The sequence below is a fragment of the Physeter macrocephalus genome, chromosome 19 (genome assembly GCF_002837175.3).
Source record: "Physeter macrocephalus isolate SW-GA chromosome 19, ASM283717v5, whole genome shotgun sequence".
In the NCBI taxonomy this organism is placed as follows: Eukaryota; Metazoa; Chordata; class Mammalia; order Artiodactyla; family Physeteridae; genus Physeter; species Physeter macrocephalus.
Window position 1 is genome coordinate 5,003,641 of NC_041232.1, and position 14,100 is coordinate 5,017,740.

Here is a 14,100-nt window from a genome sequence, read left to right on the forward strand (position 1 = left end):
ATTGCTTTAGGCGCTGGGGAAAGAATGAACGAGGCACATAGTCTTTGCCCTTGCAACTTCGGTTTCCTGCTTTCAGAGGGCAGCGTGAGGTTGCTGGCCGGCTGGGACCCGCCCAGACAACCCAGGTGCCAGCATCTCCTTGTCCCCTCGCAGCCCAGCAGCAGCTCGCACCGCTTGGTGCCTGCGTCTGGACCCTTCGCGCTCCGCTTCCTGCCTCCGCGCCTCACTTCCGGTCGGCCGCTCCTTCCTTCCGCTTCTCTATGGTGCGCGAGCCGCGGGAAGTGGCTTGCTGGCCGGGGCAGGTCGGGCCTGCAGTGTGGTGAGGAGAGGAGCGGGGTGGGGCTGGGCGCTGGTGTGCGGACCTCCCGAGGGCGTCCCCGGGCTGGGGTCTGACCCGGGTTCTCCGTCCTCATTCTCCGGGGACCCCGGCCGCTCGGCGCCGCACTCTCAATTTCCTCCTGTAGAAAATGGTGGCTGCAGCATCGTCAGGCCTTACAGGGCAGATTCTAGATAACGACCACCACGGTGGTGGTGATATCAGCTCACATTTATTATGCGCTTGTGTGTGCCAGGCACTGTCTACTGTCTTGCCAAAGTCAGGATTTCCCACACTTAACGTTTTTCGGGTCCCTCTGTGAAAAATCAACTTACCTTGTACGATTGTTTACTAAAGGCTTTTAATTGAGTCACTTTTAAAATTTAAATTCACTTTAAAAGAAAAATTTAAATCTTTACTATAAATAGAAAACTTTTCTCACTTGTCCTATGCAGAAGGTAGTGATAAAAATTAATGTATTTAATATGTAAAGGTTAATAATTGTGGCTAGATTTCATTGTCTAAGGATCTGAGATAGAGTCATTTTGTTAACAAAAGGACGTTGGCATTCATAGATGTTCAAGACTAACTAGGGAAATGACACGTTCTCCTTGAAGCAATCAGAAATTTCTAAAAAGAAAGGGATTAACTTTCTCCATAGGTGTTTAACATTATTAACCACTCGTGTACCATCTAAAGCCCTGCTCTCAGATCATCTTCATCGCCTGCCCCAGTGGAGCGCCTCCTGCATTAATGTCCACAACCACCTCTGAGGTAGGGATGGCTGTTTTCATTTGATCTGGGAGGAAGTAGATGCAGAGAAAAGTGAAGTGACTTGTCCCAGGACTCATAGCCATGAAATAGAGGACTGGAGACTCCAGCCCAGGGTTTCTCTGACTCGACTCTGTTGAGGCATTGGCTCCCTCAATAAGTGTTGGTGACAGATTCACTGGGGTAGGGGGGTTAGTGCTGCCCACCTCAGGGGCTGCTGGTGACAGTCAATAGAGGTAACAGAGAGAGGATGCTTTGTGATGGTAGAGGCCCATGAATGTATGTTCTGTTCTTTTAAATTTTTTATTTTCTATTTTATTTTATTTTATTTGTATTATCTTCTTGGCTGTGTTGGGTCTTCGTTGCTGTGCGCGGGCTTTCTCTAGTTGCGGTGAGCAGGGGCTACTCTTCGTGGATTCTCTTGTTGTGGAGTATGGGCTCTAGGTGTGTGGGCTCGGTAGTTGTGCCTCGCGGGCTCTAGAGCTCAGGCTCAGTAGCTGTGACGCATGGGCTTAGTTGCTGCACGGCATGTGGGATCTTCCCGGTCCAGGGCTCAAACCCGTGTCCCCTGCACTGGCAGGCAGATTCTTAACCGCTGCGCCACCAGGGAAGTTCCTGTTCTGTTCTTTTAAATTTTTGCGTCAACCAGGGAGTTGATGGCATCGCCAGATGACATGGTGGCAACACTACAAGATACGGTAATGTAGTTGTCAGGAGCACTGCTGTGGCATGGGTTGGACCCTAGCTTTAGCACACTAGCTGTGTGACCTTGGGCAAGTCATTCACCTTTCTGACCCTCAGTGTTCTCACCTGTAAAATGGTGCTTGTTCATATCTGAGAGGATCCTTGTTATAAGAACCAAATGAGAACATACCCTTGAAGTGCTTAGATCAAGGTCCAGCACACAACGATCAATCGGTAGTGTTGAGAATGGGCTTATATGCCTGGCTGAGGAGTTTGGTTAGTGGGGTGGTGGTGGTGCCTTTAAAGGAGGTTGAGATCATTTTGAACAGGCTGAGGGATGATTCCGCTTTTTTTTTTTTTTTTTTTTTGTGGTATGCGGGCCTTCCTCTGTTGTGGCCTCTCCCGTTGCGGAGCACAGGCTCCGGACGCGCAGGCTCAGCGGCCATGCCTCACGGGCCCAGCCGCTCCGCGGCATGTGGGATCTTCCCATACCGGGGCGCGAACTCGGTTCCCCTGCATCGGCAGGCGGACGCGCAACCACTGCGCCACCAGGGAAGCCCCGATTCCGCTTTTTACAGAGAATTAAATTGAGGCTTTGGAGGGTTGATGACTTTTCTTGAGTTACCAAGAGTGTAAGCAGGCACAACTGCTAGTTAGACTTCAGTATTCTGACTCTAGGAAAATCTCCAGTTCCAACTATGGAAAAGCTCAGAAGCTTTTTCCTCTTAACAGGTCTCTGCTGTTTCCTCCTGACTTCACCAAACAACCATGTCATCCGAATCGAGCAAAAAACGAAAGCCCAAAGTGATCCGAAGTGATGGAGCTCCAGCTGAAGGGAAGCGTAATCGTTCTGACACTGAACAGGTAAGATCAGCCAGGGCTGCTCTGCTGCTGATAAATTGCAGCTCGTGGCCAAACACCTGGTTGTGGGTTTGCAGTAGCCGAGGGTCATAGGCACAACCTCCCAGGAGGCCTCTGTTTGACCAGGTGCCTGGAATTCCCTTGGCTCTTCAAGACCTGAGTATCCACATCAGATTTAGCTGCAGCATCCCAAGAACCAACAAGCCTGTATTGGACACGATTAGTGCCTGAACAGAGAATGCATTCTAGTATGGTGTGTGTCTCCAGCTTTCCTGATGGTCAGCAGAAGGCAGTCCATCCGCAGCAGGCCCCTAAGGTTTTGGAGATGTGACATCCCTGGTCTGCTACCAAGACAGTACCAGAACCATGTAGCTAAAGAACGTCTTCTGAGGCCTGAATGCTCTTGTAGTCAGCAGGTTCTTCTTGTGCTGTTTCTCTGTCCTTGAATCTGTCAAGCTAATTTATGACTTAACTATTTTTTTCTTCTCCATTATGGTTTATTACAGAATCTTGAATATAGTTCCTTGTGCAATGCAGTAGAACCTTGTTGTTTATCCATTCTATATATAATAGTTTGCATCTGCTAATCCCAAACTCCCAATCCATCCTTCCCCTTGGCAACCACAAATCTGTTCTCTGTGTCTGTGAACCTGTTTTGTAAGTAAGTTCATTTGTGTCATATTTTAGATTCCACATGTAAGTGGTATCATATGATATTTGTTTTTCTCTTTATGACTGAATTCACTTCATACCTAATCTCTAGGTCCATCCATGTTGCTGCAAGTGGTATTATTTCATTCTTTTTTATGGCTGAGTAGTATTCCATTGTCTATATACACCACATCTTCTTTATCCATTCATCTGTCGATGGACAGTTAGGTTGCTTCTATGTCTTGGCTGTTGTGAATAGTGCTGCTATGAATGTTGAGGTGCATGTATCTTTTCTAATTAGAGTTTTGTCCGGCTATGCCCAGGAATGGGGTTGCTGGATCATATGGCAACTCTATTTTTAGTTTTTTGAGGAACCTTCATACTGTTTTACATAGTGGCTGCACCAGTTTACGTTCCCACCAACAGTGTAGGAAGGTTCCCTTTTCTTCACTCCCTCTCCAGCATTTATTTGTAGACTTTAATGATGGCCATTCTGACTGGCGTGAGGTGGTACCTCATTGTAGTTTTGATTTGCATTTCTCTAATAATTAGCGATGTGGAGCATCTTTTCATGTGCTTCTTGGCCATCTGTATGTCTTCTTTGGAGAAATGTCTATTTACTCTTCTGCCCACTTTTTGATTGGGTTGTTTGGTTTCTTTTTATTGAGTTGTATGAGCTGTTTGTATATTTTGGAAATTAAGCCCTTGTTTGTCGCATCGTTTGCAAATATTTTCTCCCAGTCCGTAGGTTGTATGACTTAACTGTATTGATTTTTTGGTTGGTTGTGGTTTTTGTTTGTTTTTTAACTAGAATAGAGAAACATACCAGCTTCAATTTAAATGGAAGATGATGCTTTCCTCAGATTTAGGAAATTAAAAGTAATGAAGAACCTTATCCTTTGGGAGGTATTGATTCCGACTCTTTTTTAAAAAAATTAAATTGAGGTATAATTGGTGTATAGCATTATATTAATTTCAGGTGTACAACATAATGATTGATATTTGTTTATTTTGTGAAATAATCACCGAAATAAGTCTAGTTAACATCCAATTCGTTATATAGTTGTTACAAAAATTTTTTTTCTTGTGATGAGAACTTTTAAGATCTCCTCTCTTAGCAACTTTCAAATATGCAGTACAGGGGCTTCCCTGGTGGCGCAGCGGTTGAGAGTCCGCCTGCCGATGCAGGGGACACAGGTTCGTGCCCTGGTCCGGGAAGATCCCACATGCCGCGGAGCAGCTGGGCCCGTGAGCCATGGCTGCTGAGCCTGCGCGTCCGGAGCCTGTGCTCCGCAACGGGAGAGGCCCGCGTACTGCAAAAAAAAAAAAAAAAAAAAAAAAATGCAATACAATATTTTTAATTGTAACTGACTCTCTCTTAAAGAGATGTTTGTTTATTCCAAAGTCTGGGAGACCAATTAGGATAATTTAGTTTCTGCTAAAGCTTGATTTGACCATCTAAACACCCATCGGTAGAAATTTGGTTAAGTGAATTCTGGTTCATCTATATGTAGCCGTTTTGATGGAGATTTATATTTATTGTGATGGGAAATTGCACTAAATAGCATTAACAATATGATCCCATTTTATTTTTTTTTAATGTATTTATCCACAATACTAACAATGGAATTACTTCAGGCTGAGAGGTGAGATTATAGGCAAGTTTTCATTTTGTTTTTGATACTCCTCACTATGTTCTGAATCTCTGACACCAAGCATGCATTACTTTATAATCAGAAAGAGGAAAAAAGGAATTCTTTTCCATTTTGAAAAGAAGAAAAACATTTGATTTGCAGACCAGATCCTTTAGAGACCTGATTTGGGGCTTCATTGTTACTTATCTCAGCCTAGTGTCCCTGTTCCAACAGAGAGACTTTTACTCTCCATCCAAGGCCTGTATCCTTGCCTCCACAGGAGGGTAAATACTACAGCGAGGAGGCTGAGGTGGACCTGCGGGACCCTGGCAGAGACTATGAGCTATACAAGTACACATGCCAGGAGTTGCAGAGGCTCATGGCCGAGATCCAGGACCTGAAGAGCAGGGGAGGCAAGGATGCGGTAAGGAGTGGGGCTGGCGGGACACGGACCTGGTGGGTCTGCATGGATGGACCTGTTTCGCACCTATCAGAGCCCTTCTTTATATTGGTCTTACATCCTGCCATCATCAGGGGGTTAGAGCCTGAGGGCTCCAGAGACCTGCCTATTAATTTATTATAACATCACCACCCAGTCATCAATTACAGTCATGAAAGTACAGGATAATTAATTTTTTCCATAACTGTAATTTGATAATTCATCCAAATGATATTTATTAAGTGCTGGGTGTGGAGAAATTATGGTACATGTCAATCACCATTGCTATTAAAAGGCTAGATATGTACAAATAAATCATAGAGACCAAAAATTAAAGTATTAATATTAAATGGAAAAAAAGGTTTCAGGGCAGAGAAGCAAAACAGTGTGACTGAAAACTAAATGGGTAACTTCAAAACAAAACAATCCATATGTTTCCAGGAATCTCACTTATTTGTGCTTATACTAGCCAATATCGTTAACATTATTACATTCTATTTTACTGTAGTCAAGTTTTACAGCTGTAATTCTATTTTCATTTAAATTATTCTATAATGTTGTTTATAGAGGTCAAGTTGTATGGCATGATGTTGCGGTTGCTAGGATCTCTGTGTACGTTGTGTAGAGACAGCTATTGTTTGCATTGGCTGCCTTTGCTCCATCTTTGATTCCTGTTACTTTGGTCCAAGCAGAAATTAGTCTTTTATGCCTGGGAACCTTAAGCATTCCCTTATACAGTCATTCTTCCATTTCCCCCTGACACTTCTTATGGTTCTGAGCTCCTTCCAGTGTCTGTTTTTGACTCTGGATGAGGATGAGCAGCGAGGGGCTGAAGGAAGCTGAGCCAGCTCCTGTTTTCAAGGTCTTTACCACTGTTTTTGGCCTGTAGGCAGTAGAGATCGAAGATCGGAGGATCCAGAGCTGTGTGCATTTCATGACTCTAAAAAAGCTTAACCGATTAGCCCACATCAGGTTGAAGAAAGGAAGAGATCAGACTCATGAGGTAGGAGCTGAGAGATTTAACCCTCCTCTTCTTCCTTCTCATCCCCTCTTTAATCTCCTTTACCCCTTTTCTGAGTTTGCTGCTGCTCTGCTTTGCCCCACACCACCCCGACTTGCCCCACTCACCTCTGACCTCGTCCTCCTTTCAGGCCAAGCAGAAAGTGGATGCCTATCACCTGCAGCTCCAGAACCTGTTGTATGAGGTGATGCACCTGCAGAAGGAGATCACCAAATGTCTGGAGTTTAAGTGAGTTTTGGAGCACAGGGCTTTGGCAAGATGGTCTGTTGGTAACTGCTTTTTCCTACATAGCTCAGTGTGAGCCAGTTTCTTTAAAAAGAAGTCAGATGCACTTGGAGACTACAGGATCTGGCGGAAGGGTGAATAGATCACTTTGAGTGGGAGAATTGGAAGCAGTAGTTCCAGCTGCACAAAGAACCTCAGAAGCCTATCTGACCCGTTTGAGTTTTGCGCTCTGAACCTGGTAAAAAACAGTTGTCTCTCCCCAGCAGGCAGAGCATTTGCGTTACCAGTTTGATTCCTGAGCACCCTGTATGGAAGCAGCTCACTTCCAGTTACATCTTTTTAACCTTTTGGCCCAGCTTTCCTCTCTAAAGTTCCAGCAATTCATTTTTGCAAATGGATTTCATTATTTGGAACCTGAACCTCTTGCTGCCTAGCTGCCTTTAGGTGAACAAACTACAGTTTGTCAGTGTCCTTGAACTCTGATGCCCCTTGGCAAATCCAAGCTGAGAGATGTGAAAGAGGAAGGAATAGACAAAATAAGAGAAGGGAACGTGTTCTTGCTTCGTCACATCTATTTGTGTAAACTGAAAGGAGTCAGGTTTTATTTGTAATAAACTTGGGATGAGGGGGACCACGTTAGGCATTGGGTCTGGTGTATGCTGATTTTTGAGAGGTGTCTTTATCTGCTTCACAAATCCATCCACATAATAATATTTAAATACTAATAGAAGTGAAATTCACATCAGGTACCTGAATTAATAGTATCGTACAATTGTCAGTTTCCTAGTTTTGACAATGTATTATGCTTAGATAAGATATTATCGTCGGGGGAACCTGGGAGAAGGGTTCATGGAAGAAATAAACTCTCAGTTTAAGACTTACAAGAAGTTTCAAAAATAGTACTATTTAAAAAGAAGAAAGATATGATGCTCCACTTGTAACCGTTGTTCAAATGAAAGCCAGCAAACCCTGTAGCGAGGCAGGTGGCCATGTGGAAGGATCAGGGGCCCTGGAATCAGACAGCCTGTGTTCAAATCCCAGCTCTGCCTCTCCCTAGCTGTGTGACCTTGGGCAAGCTGCTTACTAATGGAAGCCTCTATCTCATTTGAAAAATGGAGATAAAAATTCCCGTCTCAGGGGCTTCCCTGGTGGCGCAGTGGTTGAGAGTCCGCCTGCCGATGCAGGGGACACGGGTTCGTGCCTCGGTCCGGGAAGATCCCACATGCCGCGGAGTGGCTGGGCCCGTGAGCCATGGCCGCTGAGCCTGCGCGTGCACAGCCTGTGCTCCTCAATGGGAGAGGCCACAGCGGTGAGAGGCCTGCGTAGTGGAAAAAAAAAAAAAAAAAAAAAAAATTCCCCGTCTCAGTTATTGTGTGTCACTGTACATCAACAGTTAGAGCATCTAGATCTTTTCACATCTGGTCATACTATGTTGGATCTTTCCCATGCTATATTTAGGCAGTTAATAATTTGAACTTAAGTGTAGACTCTTATGTTTATTCCTGTTAAATGGCATTTCTTGGTTTCAACCTGACAGTCTAGACCTAGACCATGGTGTTTTTATTTGATTCTTCCAGCTCTTAGCTCTCTTGCACAGCTTGGAGAGGTCTGTAAATTTCATAAGTGTATTTTTAGGTCTTCAGCTAAATCATGAATACAAAGCTTGGGCAACATGGATAAGGATCCTGTGGCATGTCACCAACTACCTCTCTTCACACTGAAACACCTGCTAATGAGCATTTGTTGAGAAGACTAGATTCTAGGTTCCTGGATAGCTGTAGGCTAGGGCTGAGTTGACGTACACGGGGTGGAACTCTGGGCCTGTTTAAGCCACCGTTTGGGTTTCTGAGGGCAGCAGCTTGACATTGAGTTTTTCACTGCAGGTCAAAGCACGAAGAAATCGATCTGGTCAGCTTAGAGGAGTTTTATAAGGAGGCTCCTCCAGATATCAGCAAGGCGGAAGTCACCATGGGAGACCCTCACCAGCAAACCCTTGCACGTCTGGACTGGGAGCTGGAGCAGCGGAAAAGGTAGTGTTTCCTCCTTCCTGACCTCGTTCACCTGTGCAGACACGGACCTTTATCCATGAGGGACAGTGCTTTTTCCTGACCCAGGATCAGATAGCAAAGCACTGTGGAACCAGCAGAATGGTCTCTAAGACCAAATCCCGTTTTGTGATTAATTCACACTTAGCAGTTCACACTTGACCAACTGTATCATAAGTGGCGTTGGAATTGCTTAACGCCGTTATGAGAAAGAGTAACCTTTCCTTTAAAATTTTTGTGCCTAAGACCTAAATACCTTTTGTATTATTAATCTGATTTTTTTTTTTGCCTTTTCCCCCACCTGTAAGCATATTTGTGTGGCATTGCAAAGCTTTGCAAACATTATTTTAGAAGGTTGTGCAACATTGCAGGGTAAATTGTAAATCACATAATTGTTCCCGTATTGAATTGGACTTATAGGTTGTTTGCATTTTTTTGGTATCATAAATAATGCTTTGAGGCACCCCTTTATATATAAAACTTTTTGTACTAATAAAGAGCTTTTATTTATTAACCGTAAGTAGAATGTCTATACTATGTAATTTAATCTAGATCTTCCTTAGAATATGGTATGTATATTTTTTTCATCCTGGACTTTTTATGGTTGCATCCCTTCCATCATGGTGACCTTTTTCCCTTTCATGTTTGTACACGAGTTCCAGGGCTTTTGGTTGGCACATTGTTCTGTTTTCTGTCAGAGAAGCTGCTGTTTTGCCAATTCCTTGCCTTTTTCTGTTGTTGAGTGTATTTTGTGCCTTTGGTCTACATAATGAATTTAATAAGTACTGAGTTTGGATCTTAGGGTTTTTTAGCAGATGGGGCTGGCCTGTCACACCCCTGTCCAGTACATCACTTGCCCTTGGCTAAGCCATTAAGTGTTCCATTCCTGTGGCTCTGGTCTGGAATCTATCCCCACTCTGCCCCACTCAGGTCCATGGGCCTCATTTGTGTCCTGTAGCTGCTGAGTCCATATATTTGTGAAAGTTCTGGGTCTAGCCTCTGAGGCAAGAAACGGAGCAGTAGGTGACACCAGTGGTCACGGGCAAGGCCTCTGGAGCAGACAGGCATGGGTTCAGAGCCCAGCTCTGTGCTTGCTCTTACTGGATGACCTTGGGCAAGTTATCTACCTCCCTGAGCCTTCGTTTCCTCCTTCGGGGGTAAAGTCCCTATCTTCCAGGATTTTTATAAGGATTAAATGCCATAATGCTTGTAAACCATTCTCCAAAGTGCCTGGCACATAGTAAGTGCTAGGTAAACATTAGCAGATAATCGTGACTACTGTCATTAGGTAGAGTCTGATAGTGAACAGGTGTGTTGGGGTGTCCCTGGAGAGCATCAGGCGACAGAGCTCTGTCTTCCCCCAACAGGCTGGCGGAGAAGTACCGAGAGTGCCTGTCCAACAAGGAGAAGATTCTTAAGGAGATTGAAGTAAAGAAGGAGTACCTGAGTAGCCTCCAGCCTCGTCTCAACAGCATCATGCAGGTGAGGGTCTCCCCACACCCCGCCACCTGCTCAGCTTTTGCTTTGCCTTCACCTCTCAGTGACAGATTGCTGACCTGAGGCCACCAGCAGCCACATCACCCTGTGGGTTTTGTCGGGTCTGTTACCCTAATCAGTGTTAGAGCACAGTGCAAGGATGGTCCCGTCTGCATGCCCACAGCAGGTGTGATAAGGTTGTGTCCTGTGTGGAGGAATTGCTGGCAGGATTGGCTCTGGAATGTATACACACACGTACCTCGGCGTTTTCTTTTCACCCAGCGCCTATTCCACGTAAAATGCTTCCACAAACTGTAAGTTTAGTTTACACCTTGCATGATCTTCACCAGCCCACAGTCCCAGGGTATCTAAGCATGCTTCCACAGATGTCTATTAGATCCCCCTGACTGTACCTCAGGGGCCAGCTGCTCAGCAAGTCTACTCGCTCTGAAAAGAACTTTACTCATATTTGAAAACCGTTGGGTACCTTAGGAGGAAAAGTCCCCACTTTACCTGTAAAATGTTATTTCTTTCTACATAGGTGACCTGATTTTTGTTTGCTTTGTGAAGCCAGATTTGATCTAAATCTTTACAGTTTTATAAAGCAGGGTAAATGGCTAATATGGAGGAACTTTGTAAAAGGACCCTAGTGAAACGGAAAATTCACTTTTGTAGGATTTGGCAAGATCTACATTTCTTCTCTTCAACTCCAGGCATAGAATTAGAGTTAACAAAATATGCTCAGTAACACTTCATATAGGACAAAAATCAGAAACCAAAAATTTTGGTTGTACTTAAATTTTTCCTGTTAACTGGAAACACTCTGAATGCTCCTAAATAGGGTACAGGTTAAATAAATTCTTGTGTGGTTCTGTCTTACACCTATAATGGAAGTATGAAGCATCCTGTTACTGACAGAATAACTGGACAGAAAGATCTATTAAATTATGTAATCAAAAACTGCAAGTTGTAGAACATGTAGTATAATCCCATTTGTATACCTTCATTTACAAAGTATTCGAATGGCTGTATATATGTGTAAGTCATGTATGTGCTTAGGAAAGTATGTTTTCACACCAAACCATTAACAGTTACCTTTGGTGGTTGGGAACTGGGAATTTTTGCCTTATAAACTAGAATACAACTTTTTAAAAAAATGTACATATACTACTTTAAAAAAATAATTTTATATAAAGAAAAGCATACAACTCGTAAGCATACTCACAGTTCAGTGCATATTCACTGTGTACACATTTGTGAACACATCTGTGTAATTAGCACCCAAATCAAGAACATTAGCAATTTTCCAGAAGTTACTTTATTCCCCTCCCAGTCACTGTCCCCCCACCCCATAACCATTAATCTTGACTTCTAACATCACAGGTTAGCTTGGCCTGTTTTTGTTCATTTGTTTGGTTTGTTTTTTTAATTAATTTATTTTTGACTGCTACGGGTCTTTGTTGCTGCGCGCGGGCTTTCTCTAGTTGCAGCGAGCAGGGGCTACTCTGTTGTGGTGTGCGGGCTTCTCATTGTGGTGGCTTGTTGCGGAGCATGGGCTCTAGGCACACGGGCTTCAGTAGTTGTGGAACACAGGCTTTAGAGCGCAGGCTCAGTAGTTGTGGTGCACGGGCTTAGTTGCTCCACGGCATGTGGGATCTTCCCAGACCAGCGCTCGGACCCATGTCCCCTGCATTGGCAGGAGGATTCTTAACCACTGTGCCACCAGGGAAGTCCTGGCCTGTTTTTTAACTTATATAGATGGAATGATATAGTACATATTCTTTTGTGTCTGGCTTCTTTGATTCAACAGTTTGTTTGTGAGATTTATCTAGGTTGTTGTGAGTACCAGGAGTTCATTCGTTCTCATTGATGTTTAGTGTTTGATTTGGGGTGTTTCCAGTTTGGGGCTGTTGTGAATAATGCCACTAGGAGCCTTCTTATATGTGTCCTTTGGTGTACATGTGTACACATTTCTTTTGAATATGTACCCAGGAATGAAATTGTTGGATCGTAGTATGCTATGCGTATATTTAGCCTTGGTATTCAGTGAAACAATTTTCTAAAGTGATTGTACTGATTTTTGAAATTCCCACCATCACCATGTGGAAGTTCTAATTTTCCACATCCTTGTCAACACTTGATGTTGTCATTTTTCTTGATTATAGCCATTCTGGAGTGTATCTTTTATGGTTTAAATTTCCATTTCCCTGGGGACCAGTGACGTTGAGCACAGCATGTTTCATATACTAATTGGCATTTGGAGTACCTCATTTGTGAAAGGCCTATTAAAGTCTTTTGTTCATTATTCTCTTGGGTTGCCCGGAATTCTTTATATTTTCTGGAGATGAGTCTTCTGCAGATATCTTTCCTTTTCACTTTCATAATAGTATCCTTTAATGAGCAGATGTTCTTAATTTTAAAACGATCTAGTTATCAGTCTTTTCCTTGCTCTGTCCCAAGGTCATGGAAATATTCTTGTATTTTCTTATAGAGCCCTATTGTTTAACCTTCCACATTCAAATCTATAGTCTTCCTGGAAGTGAATTTTGTATATAGTGTGAGGTGAAGGTCACATTCTTTCCCCACATAGGTATTCAGCTGATTCATTTATTGAAAAGACCATTCTTTCCCCCACTGTTCTGCAGTGCCATTTTTGTCATAAATCAGATATCTGTATATGTTTGGGTTTGTGTGTGCGTGATCTAGTTGTCTGGGCACCAATATCACACTGACTTATTACTCTAGCTCTATCAGAAGTCTTGATGCTCAATAATGTAAGCCCTCCAACTTAATTTTTCAGGATTATCTTTGTTATTCTTGGCCTCTTTTATTTACATATAAGTTTTAGAATCAGCTAGTGTATTTTCATCTGCTGGGATTTAGATTGGATTGCATTGAATCCATAGATACTTTGGGGAGAATTGACATCTGGGCAGTATTAAGCCTTGGAGCCCATTAACATGGCATATATCTCCATTCATTTAGATCTTTCATTTCTCAGGTGTTTGTGTAGAGGTTGACACACTTTTGACATTTAGGTATTTGATGTTTTCTTGATGCTAGGCGAAATGGTATCTTTTTTTAAAGTTCATTTTCTTACTGTTTTTTGCTGCTATCACTTTCATAAATAAAAAACTGTATGCTAAGTAACTAAGAAGCCACATGTTCCTGTGTGGACTGCCTATAAAAGAAAAACAAAATCCCTTCTTCCTTGCTTGCAGGCTTCCCTACCGGTGCAGGAGTACCTGTTTATGCCCTTCGACCAAGCTCACAAGCAGTATGAGACAGCCCGACACCTACCACCTCCCCTCTATGTCCTCTTTGTCCAGGCCACTGCATATGGGCAAGCCTGTGGTGAGTATGGGGGCTGGTCAGGGAGGGGCTGTGGGAGCAGCAGCTGTGGCCAGTTGAGTCATTTGGAAGTACCTCCTGCTGAGGAAAGCTCCCTGGCCCTACTCAGAAGCCCTCAGGGGTAGGGCTTCTGATAGTTGCTGCCTCCCCTCTGCACTGCCCGGCATGGCTGCTTTGACCAGCTGACCTGAGGCTGGACTAACCTGATGGGCATTTCAGAATGGATGGCTTTGAATCTTTGATGAGCCTGACTGGTCGGCTATTGTGTTCAGTGCCCAGGCAGCCTATCTGGCTTCCCAAGCACTCACCCCATCAAGGCACACTTGGCAGGTGGATCAGTGCCTCCTGCTCGCTTCAGAGAGAGGGTTTGGTGAACACAGGTCCCAGCCAGCTGTCTCAGGCTTTCACCACGCCCTGGAACAGGCTGCATGTCCTATCAGTGAATTACAGAAGGAGAGGAGGTGTCCTCACTAAGCTTGAAGGCAGCCCATGACTCCACTAGGATTTTGAGAAGCTTTTAGAGATCCTGCCTTTTGCCCTACTGCAAGCTTTCACCCAGCACCTAAATTTTTCTTCCCTACGCCCACCCCACTGCATCAGACAGACACACATTGCGCCAGTGCATG

At 43.9% G+C, this 14,100-nt stretch overlaps 1 protein-coding gene across 5 annotated transcripts in view; it reads left to right on the forward strand.

Moving 5' to 3' along the window:
* The first annotated feature begins 237 nt into the window (after positions 1-237).
* THOC5 (THO complex subunit 5) overlaps positions 238-14,100 on the forward strand; it is a 32,913-nt gene continuing 19,050 nt past the window's right edge. Inside the window, exons 1-10 of one of the 5 annotated variants that reach the window (XM_028480179.2) lie at positions 238-319; positions 1,016-1,090; positions 1,737-1,785; positions 2,504-2,635; positions 5,198-5,341; positions 6,246-6,359; positions 6,508-6,605; positions 8,486-8,632; positions 10,015-10,129; positions 13,345-13,477. In XM_028480179.2, coding sequence (XP_028335980.1) covers positions 2,540-2,635; positions 5,198-5,341; positions 6,246-6,359; positions 6,508-6,605; positions 8,486-8,632; positions 10,015-10,129; positions 13,345-13,477 — 847 coding nt within the window. In that variant the 5' untranslated portion in view covers positions 238-319; positions 1,016-1,090; positions 1,737-1,785; positions 2,504-2,539. Of the gene's footprint in view, positions 320-977; positions 1,091-1,736; positions 1,786-2,503; positions 2,636-5,197; positions 5,342-6,245; positions 6,360-6,507; positions 6,606-8,485; positions 8,633-10,014; positions 10,130-13,344; positions 13,478-14,100 lie in introns of all 5 variants that reach the window. The other 4 variants (XM_055080373.1, XM_007122064.4, XM_007122062.3 and 1 more) reach the window with 4 other exon arrangements.